The sequence below is a fragment of the Symphalangus syndactylus genome, chromosome 18, assembly GCF_028878055.3.
Source record: "Symphalangus syndactylus isolate Jambi chromosome 18, NHGRI_mSymSyn1-v2.1_pri, whole genome shotgun sequence".
Taxonomy (NCBI): Eukaryota; Metazoa; Chordata; class Mammalia; order Primates; family Hylobatidae; genus Symphalangus; species Symphalangus syndactylus.
Genome location: NC_072440.2, coordinates 27,628,668 through 27,652,377, shown reverse-complemented (window position 1 = coordinate 27,652,377; position 23,710 = coordinate 27,628,668). Strand labels below are relative to the sequence as shown.

Genomic DNA, 23,710 nt, shown 5'->3' with positions numbered 1-23,710 from the left:
AGCCTGGGTGACAGAGTGAGCCTGTCTCAAAAAAAAAATAAAAATAAAAAAAGCCACAAAATAGAAAATGTATCAATATTTCTTTCCACTTAGTTGCAATGTTTGTAACTATACTCTAGTTGTATTTTGTTTTAGTTGTATGTTTATGTGACAAACTATATAAAAACACAGCAGTGATTTAGGTAATCCTGATTTTGATTTAAATTTGAAATTAAGTGGTCTCTCCCCTTTCTCCTCTTCTCCCTGTACCCCTCACTCAACCCCTACCCAATCACACAGGATTAGCTTCCATGGAGCAGGCTATGCAGCTATTTTCTTACACAGCGTGGCACAGTAGTACCGACAATTTAGGAAATAACTGAAGCAAAGAAATGAATGTTAATTAAGACACATACTGTCACCTTCTAAATCTGCAGATTTAGTGGATCCTCATATTGTTTCCAATGTCCTTTATTTGGACATCAGGTGACCTCACAAAACAAAACAAACATTTCTTGCTATTGTTTCTGCTAAAAGAAATGCTTAAAAGAGACTGCCTGGTAACATTTGGGATATCCTTTTTTTCCACTGCAGATCTCGGCTGTTGTGCTTGAGCTTATTTGAGGCATGCATATCTATGTGCCTATAGGAAGCGGAGAAGTGAGCCTGAGCAGTGCCACGATTTATGGGGAGGCAGTAATGAGCTTCTCCTGAATGCTAATTACTGGAGAATTGTTCAGGGAGACTGCAAGAACTGTTGGTTTGTGGTAAATTAGTCACCAGATCTATTGAGATGGACTGAAAGTTTAGATCAGAGCTATAAAGGCGCCAAAATCCTGATGATTGATGGTCAGACTTGGTGACAGTACCAATATGGAAATACTCCAATTGTGCTAAACAGTGGTAGATAACTTTGTATAAATCTAATGAAATGAGTACAATCTATACAAAAGTTAAAACTTCCAACCGCATTAGGATTAAAAGGGCGGTGAGACTGGATTGTTAAATGAATTATCAGAGCTGTTTTGGTTCTTAGATCCGAAAAGCTGCCCAAGCTGCCAATGATATGAAAGAATAGTCTGCTCTGGAAAGAGCTCTTCCTGGAGTCTGCTGGCCTTCATTTGCCTGGGGATCAAGCTTTCTGGCTGTCCACACACATAAACCTCAACCTTTATCTAACACGGCACCGGGTAGCTCTTCTGAGAAGCGATATTCTCACTCTGAGCAAAACAAGCCTGCATTGGGAGGCTTTTCTTGAATCACAGGCAGCTCTCTTTCAATTCCCAGTTACCTTCCTCCTTCATTTCCATTTCCAGCAACCAGAAGAGGGGAGTTAATGATTCATTTGCTCCCAATGACCTTTTGAATAAGTGGACTTCAGTGTCTCAGCCACTCTTAGCTCCCCCCCTCTCCCTCCTTTACTTCCCTAGTTTGGCTTTAATATTTACAGCCTCCTTGTCGGTGTACACGCCTGAATGCCCGAAGGAAGCAAAACATTTATTGCCTTTCCCTCCCTGGTGTGCAGGAGCTATTTCATCCAGTCTCATTCCTTCCCTTTACATCACATGGGGAGGCTTGCCTCCTGGCTGGGGACGCCCCGAGTTCTTCCTGAGTCTCTACTGTTTCATCTGTTGATTTCACCAAAACAAAAAGATGGATTCTGACTCCGACTCACCTTTTAACTACTCGTGGCCTTCCTTTCCCAAAATGAAGATTCGAAGAAGAACGTCCAAACAAGGTAGATTGCAGTATCCTTTCTTTCCTTCACGGGCAAAACCAGACGTCCTATTCTTTCTTTTCCTTGTTTCTTTGCCAGACTGTTTTTCCGATGTAGCGCGTGTTTATACGTGCCTTTATAAAACTCTCACTGTACAGATACATATAGGTTTCTGAGGCAAACCTACTAATTCTTCTTATGTTCCTTTCACTTTGAATCTACTTACCTTGGTGTTATTATGTATGTGCCATTCTCATTAAAAAAAAAAAAGAAAAGAAGGGAGTTTAGTATAAGGTAAATGTTTTGGATTCACTTCATCAGAATTACCTTGGAGTTACCTTGACAATAAAGAGTCCTGTTGATTTAAACATGTTCAGTCTTTGTGGGATTTGCAGAGAATACGCATGTGTTTCATACCCAGTTTCTGCATCTTTTGTTTTAGTTTTCAAGTGTATAGTAATTTAAAAAAAATTTTGTAATTAAAATTTTTCTATTTTATACTATTTTGTTGATTTTATAGATGTTATAAGGAAAAGATTTGAAAAAAATACTTTCAACACAAAAGCCTGTATATCTTCAGATAATACAGTCACATATTAAATAATTTACTAAAAATAATTATCAAGTAAGTAAAATCCTTTACTGCTGAAGGAAGAAGAGCCATTTATCTGAGCATGATTGATAATGGAATGGGTTTACATTACTTATTCTCTCTTGCTTGCAATCCATTCTTGTTGTAGTGTGGGCCATGGAAACAAGGGGCAAGCTGGTGTTGGGGTGTAGAAGAAGTGCCCGGAGAAGCTGTTGTCCCATCCTCGGCTGGGCTTAGCTGGTGGTGATTGTTGCCTTCTGAGGTTTAAAAAAATAAGATAGTGTGTAATCCTTCCCCATTCTTGTCTTGTGCAGGGACGAGTGTGGTTATGTTTTTAAATCAAGGAGAAGAACATTTTCATAAGCTTACAAGCAGAAAAGGTGTTTCTAAGCTGGTTGCCTCTGCAGCGCTGTCCTTCGGGAACATACCTGTTCTAGGGAGCAGGATGGCTTACCCTGTCACCCTGTGCTTCTTCCAGAGGAGGATGGACGCTAGCAGTTGTCAGCAAACCAGCTTAGCTTCAAGCATCTTCTTTCTTCCTTCTGAAATACAATAGAAGTGTTTATTTGGCTTGTTTGCTCTTTAGCTTAGATCAAGGCCAACCCCGGGAATGAGATGCATTTACCATCTAGGGCTAGTAGAAAGACTCAGCCTGAACACATTTTTCATGTTGCTCAGCTGCCATCCTTCAAATTCTATCACTGAAGACTTTAATAGCTTATAATCAATATACTATTTTAAGACATTAAAATTAATGTTTTAAAAATTAATTTTATTTTTTATCTAAGAAAATTGATTTTTCTATTTTATTGATTTTATAGATGTTATAAGGAATAGACTGAAAAAAATTTCAACACGAAAGCCTGGGTGGATACAGTTGTATATTAAAAGGCCATGATATATGTAACTTACTATTAAGTGATTCAGGGGGTATATATATATATGAGCACAAGCATGTGCTTATAAAAACAAGCTTGTACACAAATAGAAAATGGAGTAAAATGTTAACAATATGTAAGTCTGGGTAAATAGTATATATTGCTGTTTTTTTTGTGCTGCTGTCATTCTTTCAGCTTTAAAAACAAAAATTAGTGGATATCCTTCAGCTTTTCTGTAAGTTTGAAATTATTCCCAAATAGTAAATAAAAAACCATGTAAATTGTTTTTGAGAGAGGAGATACACAAAGTCACTATTACTTTGGAGTGAATATTATTAGTTCTGGTACATTGAGAACTTCTTGAGGGTAGGTACCATTCTGTACAGTCTACCAAATCTCTGTGTCAATTCTAACCCAGTTAAATTTGGGGTGTAATGTGCTTTATTTAGTTTTGTATTTATGTGGCCCAATGTCGTTGGGGCCTGGGCAGCCTAACACTGGAGAGACATGGGTTTAACGATGAGGAGGCCAGTGGAGAACTTTGAGAGTCCATTGGAGTTGTAGGGAATGCATTCATCATGCTCTCCTTTTAAATCCAAAGTTGAAGCGTGGCCAGTACGAGCTGCAACAGAAAGTCATAGCACAGCTATGTATAAATTAAACATAACTCAAGTGAAAGCAGGTACCTGGGATATGGAAATGATTAACTATTTGCCACTGATAAAAGATAAGTGAAAATAAGGTTGGTAGCAGAGAGGTGGGGATTGTTAGACCATGTTCCACACTTGTGTTCTTTATTAAATCATGGTGATTTAGTTATGAAGGGTGGGTTTGGTCATGCTGTAATGCTAGCTGGACAGAGTCCCAGCACCACAGATCCTTAGAGCCTGAAGGGCCTTAGAGATGATCTGGTCCAAATCCCTCATTTGACAGATGAGGGCAACAGTGATGTGAGGGGGTGTTATTCATATGTTCAACAAACATCTGGGGTGGGGGGTGCCAGGCACTGTTCTTGAGGGTATGGTGAAGTAATGACCCTCACAGATGCTGTCTCTGCTTACAGGGATCTTAACATGGGGACCCCTCTCCGAGGACCCAGACATGCCCCCTCCATATAGTGGAAGAAATACCAAGGGACTTGGTTTATTAGCCTGATGGCCGATTTGTGAGCTGTGGTCTCTTGTCGCTTACAGGATATCATAAGTATTTTTGTCAGTCTTCAAAACTGAGGTGGCTTGAATTTCTTAATCATTCTTCCCTTCCTTCTAATCACCACCACCATCATTCTCATATGTAGGTTCAAGTCACCTGAGAAATCATGAAGGTGGCTTTGAGGGCTTGGAATTACTGGCTTGTTGGCAAACCTCTCTTGAATTTGGTCAGAAATAGTGTCTGATGTTCTCTCTTGTTCTTTCCTTGTCCTGACCTCTGTTGTCAGGACAAGGAAAGTTTAATATCTCCTTCTGTCCTAGTTTTCACGATTTTTTTTTTTTTTTTATAGAAACCCAGACACATATATATTACTGGCTTGTGGAGGGAGTGATGTGAAAATTTAGAGCAAGGATTGGTAACAAGAGGAAAATAACATTAGCAGAAACTTGCTAATACCATATTTCGATTAAAAAGTATATCTAGTACTTTCTTATCCTCATGTCTTCAGAGGGAAGATAAGAGGATGTGACTTAGAAGCAGTGCCTTTGGAAATGACCCATGTCCAGAGCGGAGCATGATGAAAGCAGTTAAAACCAGGCTGCCCAAAATGTACTCCTAGGGTTCCCAAAAGTTGGCGTGTTCCTTTCATAGGCAGCCCCAGGACAGGCCGTACTAGCAGCCCAGCAGTTAATGATTGGAGTGGGCCAGAATCCATTATTGTTCCACTTCAAGGGCTCCAGGAATGCCTGATTTTCTGTTTTTTTTTTTTTTTTTTTTTTTTTTTTTTTTTTTTTTTTTTAATAGGAGATTCAATCAAGAAATTTATTGCCTATTAATCAAAGATTGAAAAATATAGGAATTGGGCTTTACCCAAGGTTCTCATAATTGTCATTCAATCTTTAAAATGCATACTTTAGTATAAATCATTAGGCCCCGGGAAATGTTGAAATGTTTATTCGTTTATACCTTTTATCCACTTGTGCAGCTTCCCTCATTCTCTCCTTCCCCAGCTCATATCATATGCTGCCTTTCCAATGACACATAGTGTGAACATTTTTTTCTTTTTTCTTTTTGCTGGCGCAAAACCAGGCCACAATTGCCAAAGAAGGCAATGCATACCAGAAAGCTTGACAACCTTGGAGAGCTTAGATAGCACCATATTTTCTCTGATCATAATAAAAATAACTAATATTTATATGGTACCCTATTAATCATAACTACTCTTTACTAAGTTATAGTACATGCTTTACATCTATGATATGAGTCTCAAAATAACTCTGTAATACAGATATTGTCTCTGTTTTATAGGTGAAGAAACTGAGGCTGAGATTTACAGTTATTCCCAAAGTCATACCAGGAAACACGGGGAACAGTAACCATGGTAGAATAAAGAAGGGGAAGGAATGAAAGAATGACATATGAATAATGTGTTTTTTGCACGTGTTGTCTTGTAAAAGACCTGTATATTAGATGTGATTGTCATCTTCATTTATTAGTTGGGGTCTCCAAGGATCAGAGAGGAGAAATGAGTTGCCACAAATTAGAGCTAATAAATGGCAGAGCCAGGCCAAGAACCAGGACACTCGAGAGGCTTTGTCCTTCCTGGTATGTTTCACCACCTCTTAGTAGCGGTAAGGGATGGTAAACTTCAATGGGTAGCTACCTTGGGTTCAAAAGGTGCCATTGTGCCTCCCCATCTTAGCTTCTCCCTCTCCTTTGTGTATCTTTACTAGGAGAAGTGACGGGGAGACTCTGGAGGAGCAAGATGGTAGGGTTGTTTATGCATCTTGATACCTTCCTCCTATACACAGATCTAGTACTTAAACGCATCATTGGATTGGGATCAGGAACAGATGCACAGATGCCTGGAGCACAGGGTGGTTGGCTTAGGAGAGGAAGAGATAGGATAAACTGGGAAAAGAAGGGGCTGGGAGTGCTTTCCACTGTGGCCTGGAAAGTTTACAGTTTTGTCTCAGACTAAAAGATACAGTTAGAGAGATTAGGCATGCTGCGAATGGAGACCTAAGACCCTGAGACCATTGTTTTGGCCTATTTCATGAGCTCATTTAATGTTTAGAGGGCAGATACCTAACCTGAAAAAATAATCCATGACACAGTAAGTAGGCAGAGGTATGATGACATTTTAGAAATGTTAATGATTTTTAAAGGTGAGATACTTTCATCTCATGGGCTTATTTGTCTTTTTTTCTTTCCCTCCCTTTTGTCAAGTTTCATCAGATGTACACATGCATGTGGATATGCGTGTGAGTATTCAGTCTAAAAACTCCCCAAATGATAGCTGAATACCATAGGATGAGTAAGTCACTAGAGAAATCCTTATTAAGGAAGAGAAAAATTTTTCTAAAGGTGACATAACGTGCTAAGATTTCTTTGGCTCTCAATGAAGAGAGAGTGTTTAACCTCATACAGAGCAGTTTCAATTCCAGACTCTGCCTAGAGGCCTACCATTGTCAGCAGAGTAGAGGAGGCCCATTGCAAACTCTTTGCCAAACAACATAGTTGCATACCCTCAGAGCTCCCTTTAGTTAAACAAATACTTTGCCAAATTTTTGAAAGTAAATTTTTCTTTATTTTTGGCTGCTCAAATTCTTGGGCAAGGTATCATTCTCCATTAATCTCTGCAGGTGGAAGGGAGACAGTATTATAATTTACTATATTCTTGTTCAGGGGACTCCTCTCCATCACTCCTAGTTTTAGGGAAGGACAAATGATTATTAATTAAGTAAGGTAGAAAGTGATTAAGTCCCATAGGAGAGATCAGGAAAAATTACTGTCCAAGTTCGAGATGAAGAGACTAGTTCAAGTTGGGGGTATCATAAAAAGAATGTCATTTCAATAGCCTGTAAGCCTGTGGTGAGCTTGGTGGGGTTTTAATGGCAGGATGTTCCTTCTAAGCAAATGGACAGAGTCAGATATACATAGAATGTATCAAAGTGATAGAAAATAGCCTAGTCTTGTGGCCTGTTGATTCATGGCAATACAGAAATGCAGAGAGGTGCCAAATGTTGTGCTGGCCTGGATGGTTAGTTTTGCGTCCTTAGTATGTTTCTTCCCTTTGCTCTTTAGGAGGTGGTCCCTCCATTACTCTGGCCATAGGTCCAAATGATGCTGCCGACTTCTCATGTAACTTTGCCTTGCTGAGGGCAGTGGGATGGGAACCCCACCCAGACTAGGCCGATCACAGCACTCCTCCTGCCTGGGTCACAATGATTGGCCTGGGTTGGGCACATGATTTAAGCATAGCCAATCAGAATCCTTCCTTGGGATTATTCAAACTGGAGGTTGGTGGGCAATGTCTTCTTTCTTGGATGGCAGTGTCTTCTTTCTTGGGTGGCAATGCTGGATAGATTGGAGTGAAAACCGTTAGTTGGAAGAAACCAGCCTGTAGTAGGAGGAAATACTGCAAACATGTAAAGAGAAGTAGATGAGTGAGAGGGTGCTGCCTGTGTTCTGGGCCCTTGTTGCTGCCCAGGTTCCTACCTCTCAAGGCTTGGATGCTTAATTCTTTTAGTTTTGTGAGCCACCCTCACATGCCTTCCATACATCTCCCTCCCTCCCTCTTTTATTTTTGTTTTAGCAAAGTCAAGTGAATATTTCTCCCACTTTTAACTATTAATCTCCAACTTGCTGTTTAAGATGCAGCTTGAGTGTCCTTTTTACCAGGAGGCATTCTCTGAATTCCCTTGGAGCTCAGCATTGTATCTCCTGTGTCACTCTGCTTTGTGTATATTTTTAGGAAAGGCCCTCTCATTACTGTATCACAGCTGTTATTAAACCTCTATACCCTAAGACACTGAATCCCTTGAAGGCGGCCAGCCCGTTATCACATCTCCAGCACCTGGATCCCAGAAAGTAGGCAGTAAATATTGAAAGTGCCTCGTGGCATAAATTTACCCACACTACACCCAGATAGTCTTTATCTACAATTGATCTGATCATCTTCATGGGGTCCCACTCTATAGGCAGTGGGGCAGGGGAGGGGAAAGGATATATTTTAGCCTAATACAGAAAACTTGGTCTGATACAATAATGTAAATAGTCATTTTTGGTGACTGATCAGTATCTTTATGTAAAATATTAAGTGTCTCAAGTTTCTTCCCTCTCCTACTCTTCCTTGTCAATCTGCTGTTGAATGTGATTTCCTGGCGACAGTGGAGGTTAATCAGGGGTGGAGGTGGAGGGATGGAAAGTCCCAATCCTTCAATCTACACTGTACCTCCTGGGTCCTCCTGGGTTCTGCTGTGGCTTGACTGGCCTAGGCTCTTCCCTGAGGCACAAGTGCTTTATTACTGGGTGTTCTGGCAACTGTGATAAAGGTCAGCAGCTGGGATTGTGGTGCTAGTCAGGACCTGGTGATTCTCCTTCTGGCTTCACCCTGACTTGGCCCCACCCTGGCTCTTACCCTACAGAAACCCTGGACTCTCTTCCCCTGACTGCTGACCTAGATGCTTCCCCCAGAAACATCTGCCATCTGGTCTCTTCCTTTGCACTATGGTGGGCTTCATGGCAGGCCACAGGTGCTCAATTCAGGCCACTTCCTGTTCTTCTCAGAGGGCTTCGGGATTTATGGGATCCTATTCTCACCATGTAGGCACCTGAGAGTGGCCCAGGAAAGCTGAGCCTGGCCCTGCTGCTTGACCTTGTTCTTCCTGCAAGTGTGCTTGGTAATGGTTGTCCTCATGATGGTGTGGGGTAGCCTGCAAAGTGATCTACTGCAGAGCCCCAGATGGAAAGAGGAAAAACCCACCAACCCTCAGAGTAGCCCATAGCTTATTTCACACTGTTCCGCAGAGGCAGGGAAATCACTTATCTCATCTACCTGGTCAGTGTCATCCCTGACAATCGAGAGTCCTGGTTATGAATGTTGACAAATCCCACATCCAGCTCTCATTCATCCCTGCCTACCCGGTGGTGTCTCAGAGTTGCTCAGGATAATGAAACAGGATTCAGGAATTAAGTAGGGCTTCTCAACCAGAAGAAACAGAACAATTTGCAGGAACGCCAGGTCGTGCTTGGCTTTGATCATTCATTCAGCCATTCTTCCATTTATTCATTCATTCAAAATGTTCCTATTGAGGATACATAAAAAATAAGTGAAAAAACATACATTTCCTTGGAGAATTCTCTATTTTGCTAGCATAGTTTTTTGTCTATAGAATTCATTACTTTTGAGGATATTTAGGGGGGCCGAAACACATATGGCTCTAGGGATAGGCACTGGAGAATAGAGCTCCTCATGAATTTGAAAGAAAATCATTTTTGTGTGCCAGTGTCTTTCCATAAGATTATAAGGGATTTGACTTATTCGTAGAGTTCTTTGTGTTGATGACATATGGGGCATCTTCCTCATTAGTTTGTTTATATTTTTGGAGTCACTTGAAGTGGTCTTGTCAGAGTCCGCCATTTCATTTGAGGTCTTTTGGTTTTATCATGGTGTTTTTATATATTAGGTTCTTCCCCTCTCAGTTTGCCAATTTTTCCTTGATGTGGACTAATTTGCTTTAGGCCTTGGAGAACTGCATCAAGAAGGAAGGGGCTTGTTGATTAAATCTAATCATGCCAAAGTCCACACACCACACATGACTGAATATCTGCTTGATTGCTTGAGGGAAGCAAGGGAAGAAAAAAGTTATTTATACATTCAAGAGTCCTTTTTCCAAACATAAATGTAGAGAGTCTTGAAGGCTACTTTGTGCCACTACAATGAGGAGTGAGGACTCAGAAAGATTGGTTTTTGTTCTCAGAGGCCTGCATTTCCCCCCACTTCTCCTGACTTCCCCCTATGTCTCTCCCCTATTATAAGGGAAAAGGCTTGTTTTCTTCTTCAATAATTTTGATTAGTTCTTTCAAAACAGTAGAATAGGACTCTTTTTAAGGATCTGGTTTTAGAGACCCAAAGTGTACTTGTTATTTAGGAGGGGGTTTAAACTGTGCTTTTCCAGGGGGGAAGGAGGAGCTGGAGAAACAGCTCTCACTCCCAGCACCTCTGGAATCCACTGGCTTTGTCCCCAGCTGTTTCTGTGGCTAACAGAACTGCCCTGAGAGGCCCGACCTCCTTCCAGGGACCACTTTTCTTTCTAAAGGATCCCAGGAAGTTTAGGTAAGTTATGAGGGTGAATTGGGTATTTGGATTGAGACTCTAGTTTGGTGAAGAGAGGTTCCCTGGGTTCTCTCAGATACTCTTGCTACGTATTAAAATCTACAGAGTTACTTTAGCTTACATATGACCCACAGGAAATTCCTGGGCTGAGGATAATTTTGGAATTTGGATGTATACTCTCTGTAACCTCAGGTCCAACTCAGAAGAGTACGGCCAAGACTAATATCAGGAAAAATCCTACGAGAACCTTAGAAGAGGAATGGGTGAGGAGATGAATGCTAGTTTACCTCTGGAAATGTCCTGCCCACCCCATTTTTTTAGGGACAGGGTCTCACCCAGGCTGCAGTGACAAGAACATAGCTCACTGCAGCTTCCAACTCCTGGGCTCAAGTGATCCTCCCGCCTCAGCCTCCTGAGTAGCTTGCATATACAGACATGCACCACCACATCCAGCTAATTTGTTTCATTTTTTTTGTAGAAACAAGGTCTCACTGTATTGTCCAGGCTGGTCTCGAACTCCTGGGCTTAAGCATTCCTCCTACCTTGGCCTCCCAAAGTGCTGGGATTATAGGCATGAGCCACTGCACCCAGCTCAGAAGTGTTCACTTTCATTGTGAGGATAGGTTTTTTTTCTTTCTTCTGGGTCACACTAAGACCATTGGTGAAAAGGACTTTCTATAAACTTCAGAACTTGGTGAAGGTCCCTTTGAATGAGGAAATTTGGGAGATTGTATACTGCAGCGGCTGGGCTTTGCTCTCTGTCAGGACTGTGTTTGCGTTCTGGTTCAACCACTTAATAACCTGGGCAGGTTAATCACTTTCCCTGGGCCTTAGCTTTCTTGTCTACAAAACAAATATGATAATGACTCATGCAGTTATGGAGAGTAAGTTTGGCAGACGGTTAAAAACAATTCTGTATGCTCTTGGGTAAAATGTTTCCAGTTAATACATTTATACATATATTATCTGATGTGGTCGACTTACTGATAACCTACCATTTTGCATAAAATTACACAGCTTTACTTAAGAGGCACATTTTAAAAATGTGACTTTTTCAGATTCTTATTTTAGATCTAAGGATGGTTATTCTTAAAAATCTAGAAATTACAGATAGTAAAGATTTGAAAATAAAAACTGCTTATATTTTATCACCTAGAAATAGCAGTTGACATCTTAGTTTATCTTTTAGGTCTTTGAGTCTTGAGTATCTTGAATGTTGTACTCTTAAACAAAATGAGATAATGTATCTACTGTTCTATGAATGTTTTCTCAGCAGGACTCAGCAAACTGCCAGGGGTGAATAGGACAGGGCCAGGAAGTGGGCGAACATACCTAGGTACAAGTCACACTGTAACACATTAATGAAACTTCTTAATGGAAAAATACCAGACATTGCTCAAATACCATTTTCTTTGGTTCAAAATAGGATACTTGGTAACACTAATTATTACATAAAGGACTTTGAACTACATAGCAGAGTGTCTGCAGAGAGCCACCATTGATTAGCTGTGTGCCCTTGGGAAGTTACTTAAATAGCACTGCAGTTTCCTCATCTGTCAAATGGAATTGTTTTGGGGATGAAATGTGTTAATAAATATTAATCATACAGTGCCTGGTTCAGAGTAAGCACCGCAGTTATGTTAGCTACAATTGTAGTAGTGTCTGGTATAATTACCCAGTGTGTAGCAGGTGTTCCAGAGATGCTGACTCTTATAGCAGTTCATATTTTACATCTAATTCCTCCTTTTTAATGTTTTTCTTCCTGATATCTTCTTCCCAGTACCTTTACTTTGCATATCTGCCTGATCATCCCATTATTTTGTTAGCAAAGGGGTAGCCTGTCTGATATTTTAAATAAAGGGATTAAACAGTAATACTCTTGGGCTACTGCTACCAGAAGGCCTAAGAGGTGCATGATATTGTGGTGTTTTACACAATCTGTTTGTAGCTGAGACCCTAGTCAGGAAGTTACTTATCCTACCAGGAAGAGCAAAATAAAACTCTCATCACCAGAGTGTGATAGATGACATAGGACAAAATACAGAGATAATAGAAAGAGCTCAGAGAAGAAGAAAGCCTCCTGGCTGGGTCAGGGGACCTCCTGGGGAATAGACAATACTCACTGGGCTTTGAAGACTTTTTTTTCTTTTTTGAGATGGTGTCTCAGTCTGTTGCCCAGGCTGGAGTGCAGTAGCGTGATCTCCGCTCACTGTAACCTCTGCCTCCCAGGTTCAAGCGATTCTCCTGCCTCAGCTGCCCGAGTAGCTGGGATTACAGCATGCACTACCACGCCCGGTTAATTTTTGTATTTTTAGTAGAGACGGGGTTTTGCCGTGTTGTCCAGGGTGGTCTCGAACTCCTGACCTCAGGTGATGCACCCACCTTGGCCTCCCAAAGTGCTGGGATTATAGGCGTGAGCCACTGCGCCCGACCTGAAGATGTTTAAGAGTCGCTGATAGAGGCTGAGGGCTCCGTCCTGGGCCCAGCAGATTGCCCAGTACCTGGTGATCAGTAGACACTCAGTAAGTGTTGAAAAAAAGAATGAATGAATGGGTGAATAAATGAATGAAAGAAGACAGTGACACTCCCATCACAACATGTAGCAAGGAGAGCCTATCACAAGAAAACCTCAGAATCTGATAAAACATTACTAGACCTGAAGAGAATTTTCTGTTCTTGATGATAAATTATTTATCTCTTCAGTGAATATTCATTATCCATTGCCTGCCTGTATGGTTCTAGGTACTGGGGAGATGGTGAACAAAACCGTCTTTGAAGTTGCTGTTCTCATGGAGCTTATATTTTAGTGGAAGGAAACAGATGACATACAACAAGCAAATAAATCCCTAATATGCTAGGTGATGGTAAGGGGCATGAGTGAAAATAAAGCAAGGCTTGGCAGTTGCCATTTCATATAAGATGATCAGGGAGAGCCTCTTGGTAAGATGACACTGGGGCAGAGATGAGAAGAAAGTGAGAAAGCAAGGCATCTGCATATCCAGGGAAGAGCCATGCTGGAAGGTGGAGCAGCAAGTGCAAGTGGCCTGAGGCAAAAACAGCAAGGAGGCTTGTGGGGCTGGAGTAGAGTAGTGGACAGGGCTTCAGAGAGGCTGGGAGAGAGTGGAGTAGGGGCAGGCAACGGGAGGCACTGTAGGTCATGCAAAACTCTGGCCTTCACTCAGAATGAGATGGGAAGCCTTTGGAGAATTTTGCAGAGGTATGACATGACTCGATTTCCTTTGTCTATCCTGTGGTGAAAAGGCTATGGAGGGCCAAGAGTAGGAGCAGAGAGACTACTGTTGTAACAGTTTAGGAAGAAGACAGTGGTGGCTTGCCTGGTGTTGCAGTGGAGGTGATGAGAAAGGTCAGATTCTGAATCCATTGTGAAAGAAAGAAAACAGTCAAGGGTGACTCCAAGGAAAGACAGAGTTGCCATTTTTTGGGAGGAGAAGCTGGGTGTCGGGGTGGGAATCAAGAGTTCAGCTTTGGATCTGTTGTGCTTGAAATGACTGCTAGGACAACTGGGAGGAGATATTGAGGGGATAGTTGTGACTCAGGGGAGTGGTCTGGACATCTGGACTGGAGTTGAAAATGTGAGAGTCATCATCGTATAATGGTGTGTGATGCCATGCTGTCAGATAACCAAGGGGAGAGTGGAGAGAGTGGAGTGTGAGGACTGACCCTAAAGTAGTACAACCTGCCAACATCCAGAAGATGAGGAGGAACCTGCTATGGGGCCTGAGAAGAAAAGGCCAGCAAGGTGGGAGGAGAACCTAGAAAGCCTGGTGTCCTGGAGGATAAGGACAGGAAATGATCAACTGTATTAAATACAGCTGTAGGTCACAGAAGGTGCGACTGAGAACTGACTATAGGTTCTGTCATTCGAAGGTCTTTGGTGACCATGATGGGCACTGTTTCAGCAGAGTGTTGGAAATCGAACTCTAAAGTAAGGCTCACCCATTGTATGGTGGTTAGTTATTCTCAGTGAACGTTTCTGCTGTTCATAAAGGTCTAGAGTTAAAACAAAATACAATGAATGAATGAAACCAATCTACTCAGCCACAGTTAAGAGATACCTGGACTGAGAGGCCCTCACCTGACTTTTGCACTCTGGCATCCAGAGTGGGCCAAACCAGGTCAGCACAGGTTTGCAGAAAACTGCCTTAGCTGGGTTTGTTTATGTCTGGGTGTGGGTCACTTACATAACCAGTCAAGTAGGCCACATTTTGCTTTAGCTACAAGGCTCTTAGCTTCTTAAGGGAGAAGTGGATTTTGTTGGAAATCAGTTGAAGAAGCCCTAGGCTGGGCTGTGCCATTAACTGTTTCCTGCTAGACTTGAAGTAGTTGTAAATGTCAGAAGGGAGGCATCTGCAACTGCCTCTCCCTCTCCCCCTTACTAGTTCCAATTCCCCTTCTTTCTTTGGGTGGAATCTATTTACTTTCAATTGTCTCCCCTGTGTCACCTGATTAGAGCATTTAGTACAGGAAGGATGGGCTGATGAAATTTTGACCTCACGGAGCCCTTGGGGAGCCACCTAGATCACGTTACAAAGCAGTGAGAATAGGAGAGCGGAGAGCTGGGGATCCCCTTGGAGTTGCTGTTTATCCTCCAGGCACTTTGCAGTGAGAAGCTGGCCCGAGTCCACTTCATCATGTTAGGACATCTTAGTTTCTGAAATCCTGCCTTTGTTCTTGAGAAATGCTGTCTCTGATTGTCTGACTTTATCCTGCAGTTATAATCCCTCCCATTTCATGAGAGCTCATCCTTCAGTCCTTGGAGGTAAATCCTATGGGCAGTTTGATGGCTTTTCTTTTTCTTCACATTTTATGTTTTTTAGTTAACCATGTCCAGGATAAATTTTTCAAAATTTCTTAACACCAGCTAAGTCTGATATAAAAGTCACAACATTTTAAATGTGCTTCGTGAAGCAAATGGAATGTTTTGTGCATGCCAGTGGCCTTGGGTTGTTTTTGAATGTGTAACATTATAGCAGAGGTTGAAATTATTTTTAAAAAGAATCAGAACTAAAATTATGCAACCTCATTTACTTTTTAAATATTTAGGAAGCATAACTAATAAAACATTTATAGGGTGCTTACTATGTCAGAGTCTGCTCTAATCACTTAAAATATTAACTCATTTAATTTTCACAATGATTCTATGAGATGGATATATTATTGCCTTATTTTACAGATCAGGAAATGGAAGCACAGAGAGCTTAAGTAACTTGCCCCAGGTCACACAGCTAATAGATGGTGGAGTAGAGACTTGAACTCAGGCAGTCCAGGGCTCATGCTTTTAACCACTGCAACACACTAGTGTTTTTCACTAATTTAAAATCCGCAGCCATTTTTTTAAAATGGGAGTTGAGCTTTGGCTACTTTTATATTGTCTTTGAAATATATGCTTACCAAATATTAAAAATTAATGTTATCAACAAAACTATAAAGCTAATTTTTAGCTAAGAAAAACTTCCTATAAGACAGCATTAATTTAAAACAAGTAGCTGGGTCTTATTGCAAATTATATCTATATGCTCATTGAAAAAGCAGTCCATTTTTGGGGTCAATAACTTTTTCACTTAATTTGTTACTGGAGTAGTTACATATAGAAGTGATGAAATCATATTTCTTGAAAATATTGAAAAGATACCTTTAAAAAAAAGAAAACTATTTTTGGGGACTTTCTGACTTAACCCAAAAAGCCTGCTAGACAAATTTGAAAAGAGCTGTAACAGTTAAAAAAAAATGAAACTATTATAGCTTTTCCTTTGAATGGGCTGAAACATGGTAGAGTAATTAGCCACTTTAATATGCGTAGCTGATGTTTACTTGAAGGTGTGCTTTAAGGCTTATTTTCCTTTTGCGATCAGTCTTCTGCTGGTTTTAAGCCCATTATTTGCAGTGGCTAGTGTTGAAGTTAATAAAGGAGTGGTGGTCCTGTTAGTCTGCATCATTTTCTGGTTTGTGAGTCTGCGTTCACTTCTAGATCTTTTGTCTTGAGGCATCCTTTGACAAGTAGAGGCTATGTATGCCTCAGAAAAATACTCAAAAGGATGTTTGTGCCAATGTTATTAATGATTGCAGCAAGTGACTAAATCTACATGTCAGGTTCTAGGTGACAGAAGTAGAGAGGAGATTATGCTGGATTATGCTCTTGCATACCCATGTCCTTCACAAGACTTACTGTCTCAGTGGAGCCATTACCCGAGTGACAGGAAGATGACACGGGCTAAGCCACCTTTTCTTCCTTTCCTTTCCTTTTTCCTTTCTCCTTTCCTTTTTCCTTTCCTTTCTTTTTTCCTTTTTCCTTTTGTTTCTCCTTTCCTTTCCTTTTTCCTATTTCGTTTCCTTTTTCTTTTCCTTTTTCATTTTTCCTTTCCTTTCCTTCCTTTCCTTTCTTCCTTCCTTTCCATCTTTTCCTTTTTCTTCTTTGAGACAGGGTCTTACTCATTCTGTCGTCCAGGCTGGAGTGTAGTGGCACTATCACAGATCACTGCAGCCTCCACCTCCCTGGCCCAAGCAATCCTCTCACTTCAGCTTCCTGAGTAGCTGGGACTACAGGTGTGCGCCACCACACCCATCTGATTTTTGTATTTTTAGTGGAGACAGGGTTTAGTCATGTTGCCCAGGCTGGTCTTGAACTCCTGGGCTCAAGTGATTCACCTGCCTCAGTCTCACAAAATGCTGGGATTACAGGTGTGTGAGCCTGCGCACCTGGCATAGCCCACTTTTTGAAAGTGTATGGTGAATTCCTCTAGGAATAGTCCATCTTGGAGATGTCCACAAACACAAAGATGACATTGAATCATAGAGTCACGCAGGTATTTTCTTTTGATTATTCTGTTGATTGAAGGAGAAAGTCTCAGTGTGGTACCCTTGCATCTTTAACATTTCTTGAATCCTTCAGAATCTCCCTTTACAACAAAGAGAGAGCAGTCCTCTCAGACTTTCAGTTTTGATAGTCATTAGTCAGAATCTAATTTCATTGTTTTGTTTGCATGATTTCAGTACATATAATTCCCTTCTTCTTCTTCTTCTTTTTTTTTTTTTTTTTTTTTTGAGATGGAATCTCACTCTGTCGCCAAGGCTGGAGTGCAGTGGTGCAATCTCGGCTCACTGCAACCTCCATCTCTGGGTTCTAGCAATTCTCCTGCCTCAGCCTTCCAAGTAGCTGGGACTACAGGCGTGTGCCACCATGCCCGGCTAATTTTTTATAATTTTTAGTAGAGACAGGGTTTCATCATGTTAGCCAGGATGGTCTCGATCTCCTGACCTTGTGATCTGCCTACCTCAGCCTCCCAAAGTGCTGGGATTACGGCGTGAGCCACTGCACCTGGCCTTCCCTTCTACTTTTGACAGGAATAATATTGGCTTTCTATGTACAGTGGGGATAAGATTTTTCTTAATATTATAGGTATTTTTGAAATTAATTTTATTTAAAGAAAAAAGGTGAGTCCATTTAAAGATGGGTACTAAAGAATATAGGTGAATATATCCATGAAACAATATAGGTGGTATGTAAATATGGCAAAATTGTGAATTTGGTAGAAGAATGAGAAAAGCTTGGGAAGTGTTGTTCTAATATCTAATATGGCTGATTTTGTAGAGACCCACAATCTCTTCTTTGAAATTCTTGGGACCAGATTTGTTTTGGAATTCAGAATTTTCAGATCTTTTTGGCCTAGTGTTCATACTGATGTGATATGACTCCCATAGGAGACACTGGGGCAATGCTATCATCAAGTGTATTAATATTTCTGCAGCAAAATGTATGACATTGACACCAAGTAGAGCAAATAAAGAATATGCATGGTCCAATGTGGGCTTAGGTCAGATTGTGCCACAGAATCTGTTTTTGAACCAAACTTATGGGGAAAATTCTGATTTTCAGAGCTTTCTGGATTTCAGAATTGCAGTTAAGACAATGTAGACTGGCCGGGCGTGGTGGCTCACGCCTGTAATCCCAGCACTTTGGGAGGCCGAGGCGGCTGGATCATGAGGTCAGGAGATTGAGACCATCCTGGCTAACACGGAGAAACCCCGTCTCTACTGAAAAATACAAAAAATTAACTGGTTGTGGTGGTGGGCACCTGTAGTCCTAGCAACTTAGGAGGCTGAGGCAGGAGAATGGCATGAACCTGGGAGGTGGAGCTTGCTGTGAGCCAAGATCATGCCACTGCACTGCACTCCAGCCTGGGCGACAGAGCCAGACTCCGTCTCAAAAAAAAAAAAAAAGAAAAAAAGAAATTGCTAGAAGAATACATTGTGTATATAACAAGAAAATGTAGCCAAGCATGGCGGTTCACGCCTGTAATCCCAGCACTTTGGGAGGCTGAGGTGGGCGGATCATGAGATCAGGAGATCAAGACCATCCTGGCCAACATGGTGAAACCCCGTCTCTACTAAAAATACAAAAATTAGCTGGGTGTGGTGGCACCTACCTGTAATCCCAGCTACTCAGGAGGCTGAGGCAGGAGAATTGCTTGAACCAGGGAAGTGGAGGTTGCAGTGAGCTGAGATTGCGCCACTGCACTCCAGCCTGGTGACAGAGCGAAACTCCATCTCAAAAAAAGAAAAAAAAAAAAAGAGAAAATGTTTTTCTTTAACATTGTATGTTTCCTCCAGAAGCTTAATGGATCTCACACTTCAGTGTTCTGTGTGGAGAAGAGATAGATTTAGAAGCAGAATCTGAAGCCAGGGCCATTTGACTTGTGAAACTACAATTCATACAACTTTGGAACTTTTATGATGTCCTCATTACTTTCCAAGAAAGAATGGATTTTTTTTTTTGCTCATGGTACATCAGCCCAACAGTTATTAATCTTTTTTTATTTCCTGATTCACTGTCACGGGCTTATCAGGTTTTATGTTATGACATAGATAAGACAGGCAGTGGGACATGTGACATTTCTAATGGAATAACAGCAGTACTATCCCTATGTACCTATTCAAGAAAACTTACTGGGATGTAAGTGAGGATGGCATTTACTATAGGTATAACGTTGACTTTGTCCTGTGAAAGTCATTTACACATGCTGAAAATCTGTTATTACCATAACACACTATGGTTAGTATTAATAACCTGGCACTTCACACTGAACATGGTTAAAAATTGCTATCCATAATAATTACAAATATAGTAGTAATTCTGACAAATAATATTTATTGAGCACTTTTTACCAGGCGTGTGTCAAGTCTTTACATGTCTGAACGCACTTAATCCTCATAACCACACTATGAGGAAAGCATAATAGTAATCTGCTTTTATGGATGAGGAAACTTTGTGAAGATATCTGGAGGGCTAATAAACTAGCCAAGGTCACAAGACACAAGGCATTCTAGCTCGAATGTGTTTTATTGCCTTTGACTCTTCATTCTCTACAAACACAGTAACAGCTTAACTCTCTGGGACTCAATTTTCGGCAACCTCATCTATTTGGAACAAAGCTGAGACATGAAAGCAAGCATAAACATTTCTGTAACCAAAATAGAAGACAAATTCTCCACATGTGAGATTCTGCATGTTAGCAAGCAGTACCGAGCCAGAACTGCTAGGCTGTGTACTCTCCTGGGTCCTTTGATAGAGGGTCATTGAATCTGAGCATGTCAGTGGAAACTGAGGATCACAGTACAGTCACTAATACTTCTAAGTTATTAATAAAGGGAAATTAAGTTTAGTTATCAATAAAGGGAAATGTATAGTTTTTGTTTGTTTGTATTGAGACAGAGTTTCACTCTTGTTGCCTAGGCTGGAGTGCAATGGCATGGTCTCGGCTCACCACAACCTCCACCTCCCGGGTTCAAGTGCTTCTCCTGTGTCAGCCTCCTGAGTAGCTGGGATTACAGGCATGGGCCACCATGCCCAGCTAATTTTGTATTTTTAGTAGAGATGGGGTTTCTCCATGTTGGTCAGGCTGGTCTCGAACTCCTAACCTCAGGTGATCTGCCCGCCTTGGCTTCCCAAAGTGCTGGGATTACAGGCGTGAAACACCATGCCCGGCCTGAAGTTTAGTTACTAATAAAGGGAAATGAAGTTTAATTTAAAAATGTAGTAGAAATCGAAAGCAAAGATATAATTGATTTTACAAAGGCCTCTAATGATAGGGAAAATAACGCTTGAAGTGGGCAAATATTTATCTATCTAGAACTTTTCATCCTACGTAAAAATTCTAGATAGCTGAGGTTTGGATATAGATGAAAAATTACTTGCATGTAGATCTTAAAATCTAGCCAAAAGCCATCTTAAAAAATGCACTTGACTTTTTTTCTTATGGTCTAAGAAGGTAAAGCTTGACTGTAAAATAAACCCCTTCTCCTTTATTTGCCCTGTTTTCATCTTTGTACCCTAGATCGCTCCTTCGATGTCCTAAAAAAATCCAAGCCGCCCTCGACATTGCTTGCTGCAGGCCGGCTTTCAGACATGCTGAATGGAGGTGATGAAGTCTATGCTAACTGTATGGTGATTGATCAGGTAAGGCCTAACTGACATTACAGGATGATTTCTATCTCTCTCCAAAACCTGGGTTTGTAAGAAATAGATTCAGCATTGTTGTGTTCCTTTGACAATTTTAGCCTAAGAGCAGCAAAGAGGATGCTTTTGTGGAGTCTCATTGTATGAACGTTTAAGCATTTAGGTGCTTACTTCAGAACACAAGACACCTTACTCAACCCAGAGGCACTGTCAGGGAGGGGTCTTGAGATACTGCCAAATGGGAAGAGTGTGAGAGCTCTTCTTCGGGGCCCAAGTAGGAAATGACAACTGTGCGACAAATGTCTCCTCTACAGCTTTTCAAAAAACAGTATGTATATGACCTGCTTATGCAATATTTGTATTGAAATCCAGCAAATGTAATGAGCAGGTGCTTGGCCCCAGCACCATAGGAAACTGTCACATAAATTACTTGGTTAATCATTACAACGCATCTATTAACATGTAGTAAGACTGTAGAGCTTTCATATTAATACAGAATGGTATCATATTAATACAGAATGGTACCATAAGGAAGCTGGAATCCTTTGGAACTTTCCACCCAGTCCCTGATAGAGACTTTTGAGTTAAATCTCATAGAAGCAGATGGTTTGAATGTGCTGGCTTCTTCTTGTCTTTTGTTCTTTTCTCTAGCTCAGTGATCTTCAAATTTGAGTATTTGTAAAAATTATAGATCTAAAGATTTCTACACACTAATATATGGAGGATTTAAGGGATTTTCAAGGGTAGTTTTGACAACACAATGTCTGCCTTATAAACTGACTTTAAAACTTAATCCCCATATAAGATCTACCCTATCTACTCACCGAGCAGGAAGACATTTAACCCTTTTATGTTGTTAGTATGCATGTATTTTACCCTATTTGTAGATATAATCTGTGATCTGAACTTTTTTTTCCCGTCTAGATGTGCTATTAAATTTCAGCCCTTTAGTAGCACATCTCTGCATTTTCCTTTTGTATTACAAAGCACTGTTACATCAAATGCAGCACAGATTGGGACGGTAGTCATAATGACAGAGAAACCAATAAATCAGAATGGACTTCAGCTGTAAATAACTGGTATAGTTTTGGTATAAACTAACTGAATGTCAGTGTTAGTTATAGAAATCTAGAATGGGTCATGGAGTGTAGGACACAGTGGGAGTTCTGAGGAGATGTTCAGGATACAGGGTGTGTTAGTCCCTTCCCACACTGCTATGAAGAAATACCTGAGACTGGGTAATTTATAAAGAAAAGAGGTTTAATTCACTCATACTTCTGCATGGCTGAGGAGGCCTCAGGAAACTTACAATAATGGCGGAAGGCACCTCTTCACAGGGCAGTAGGAGAGAAAATGAGTGCTGAGTAAGAGGGAAGCCCCTTATAAAACCATCAAATCTCGTGAGAACTCACTCACTGTCGCGAGAACAGCATGGGGAAACCACCCCCATGATTCAATTATCTCCACCTGGTCCCGCCCTTGACACGTGGGAATTATTATAATTCAAAGTGAGATTTGGATGGGAACACAGAACCAAACCATAGCACAGGGTAATTGGACTTGGTGTGTTCTAGCCATGTTCTGGTATTTATTTATTCTTTTCCAGCTTTATTAAGGTATAATGAACAAATAGAAATTATATATATTTAAAGTATACAATGTAATGTTTTGATACATGTACATATTATGAAATAGTGACCACAATCAAGCTAATTAAGCACATATATCATCTCACATATTTATTTTTGTAGTGAGAATACTTAAGATCTACAGCAAATTTCAAGTACAAAATGCATTATTAACTGTAGTCACCATGTTGTACATTAGGTCTCAAGAACTTACTCATTGTGTAACTGAATGTTTGTACCCTTTGACCAACACTTCACCATTTCCCCCACCCTCCAACTCCTAGTAACCACCCTTCTACTCACTGTTTCTATGAGTTTGACTTTTTTACATTCCACATATAAGTCAGATCATACAGTATTTGTTTTTCTGTGTTTGGCTTTTTTTACTTAGCATAATGTCTTCCAGATTCATCCATGTTGTCATAAATGGCAGGATTTTTTTTTTCTAGGGCTGAATAATATTCCTGTGTGTGTGTGTGTGTGTGTGCATGTGTGTGTTTGTGTGTGCATGTATATGGAATCTGTCACATTTCGGTCAATGGTGGAGTGCATATGCAAAGGTGATCCCATAAGATTATAATACCATATTTTTACTGTACTTTTTCTATATTTAGATATACAAGTACTTGCCATTGTGTCCCAGTTGCCTACAGTATTCAGTATAGTAACATGCTGTATAGATTTGTAGCTTAGGAGAAATAGGCTATACCATATAACCTAGGTTTGTAGAAGGCTATACTACCAGGTTTGTGTTAGTACACTCTATGATGGTTGCACAATAACAAGATAACCTGAGGATGCATTTCTCAGAACATATCTCCATACTTAAGTGAGGAATGACTGTACTTATCCTTGGAATCTCCAAAGTGATAGTCTTTTGTATGCTAATGAGATGACTGGTGGCTGGCAGCCCCTAGGTAGTTTCAGGATGTGGGCTGGTCACAGGAAAGGCCAAGGCAGGATTACAGGATTGGGATTTTCAGCTCCACCTACCAGCATCCATGGAGGGAGGAGGGCTGAAGGTTAAATTGATCACTAATGACTAATAATTTAACCAATTGTGCCTGCATAATGAAGCTTCCATAAAAACCCAAAAGGACTGGGTTCAGGAGATTCTGGATAGCTGAATACATGGGGGTTCCTGGAGGGTGGTGCACTTGTGGAAGACG

At 40.8% G+C, this 23,710-nt stretch overlaps 1 protein-coding gene and 1 non-coding gene across 5 annotated transcripts in view; one reads left to right on the top strand and one right to left on the bottom strand.

Annotated features, from left to right (window-relative positions):
• The window catches only part of ARHGEF28 (Rho guanine nucleotide exchange factor 28), a 306,206-nt gene that overhangs the window by 181,670 nt on the left and 100,826 nt on the right, over positions 1–23,710 (top strand). For 3 of the 4 annotated variants that reach the window (XM_055254426.2, XM_055254425.2, XM_055254424.2), the window contains one exon: positions 20,792–20,913. In XM_055254426.2, coding sequence (XP_055110401.2) covers positions 20,792–20,913 — 122 coding nt within the window. Of the gene's footprint in view, positions 1–1,468; positions 1,718–20,791; positions 20,914–23,710 lie in introns of those variants that run through there. The other variant, XM_055254427.2, reaches the window with a different exon arrangement.
• LOC129468692 (U7 small nuclear RNA) lies at positions 16,117–16,179 on the bottom strand. Its single transcript, XR_008652771.1, has one exon. It is a non-coding gene; the product is annotated as a U7 small nuclear RNA (small nuclear RNA).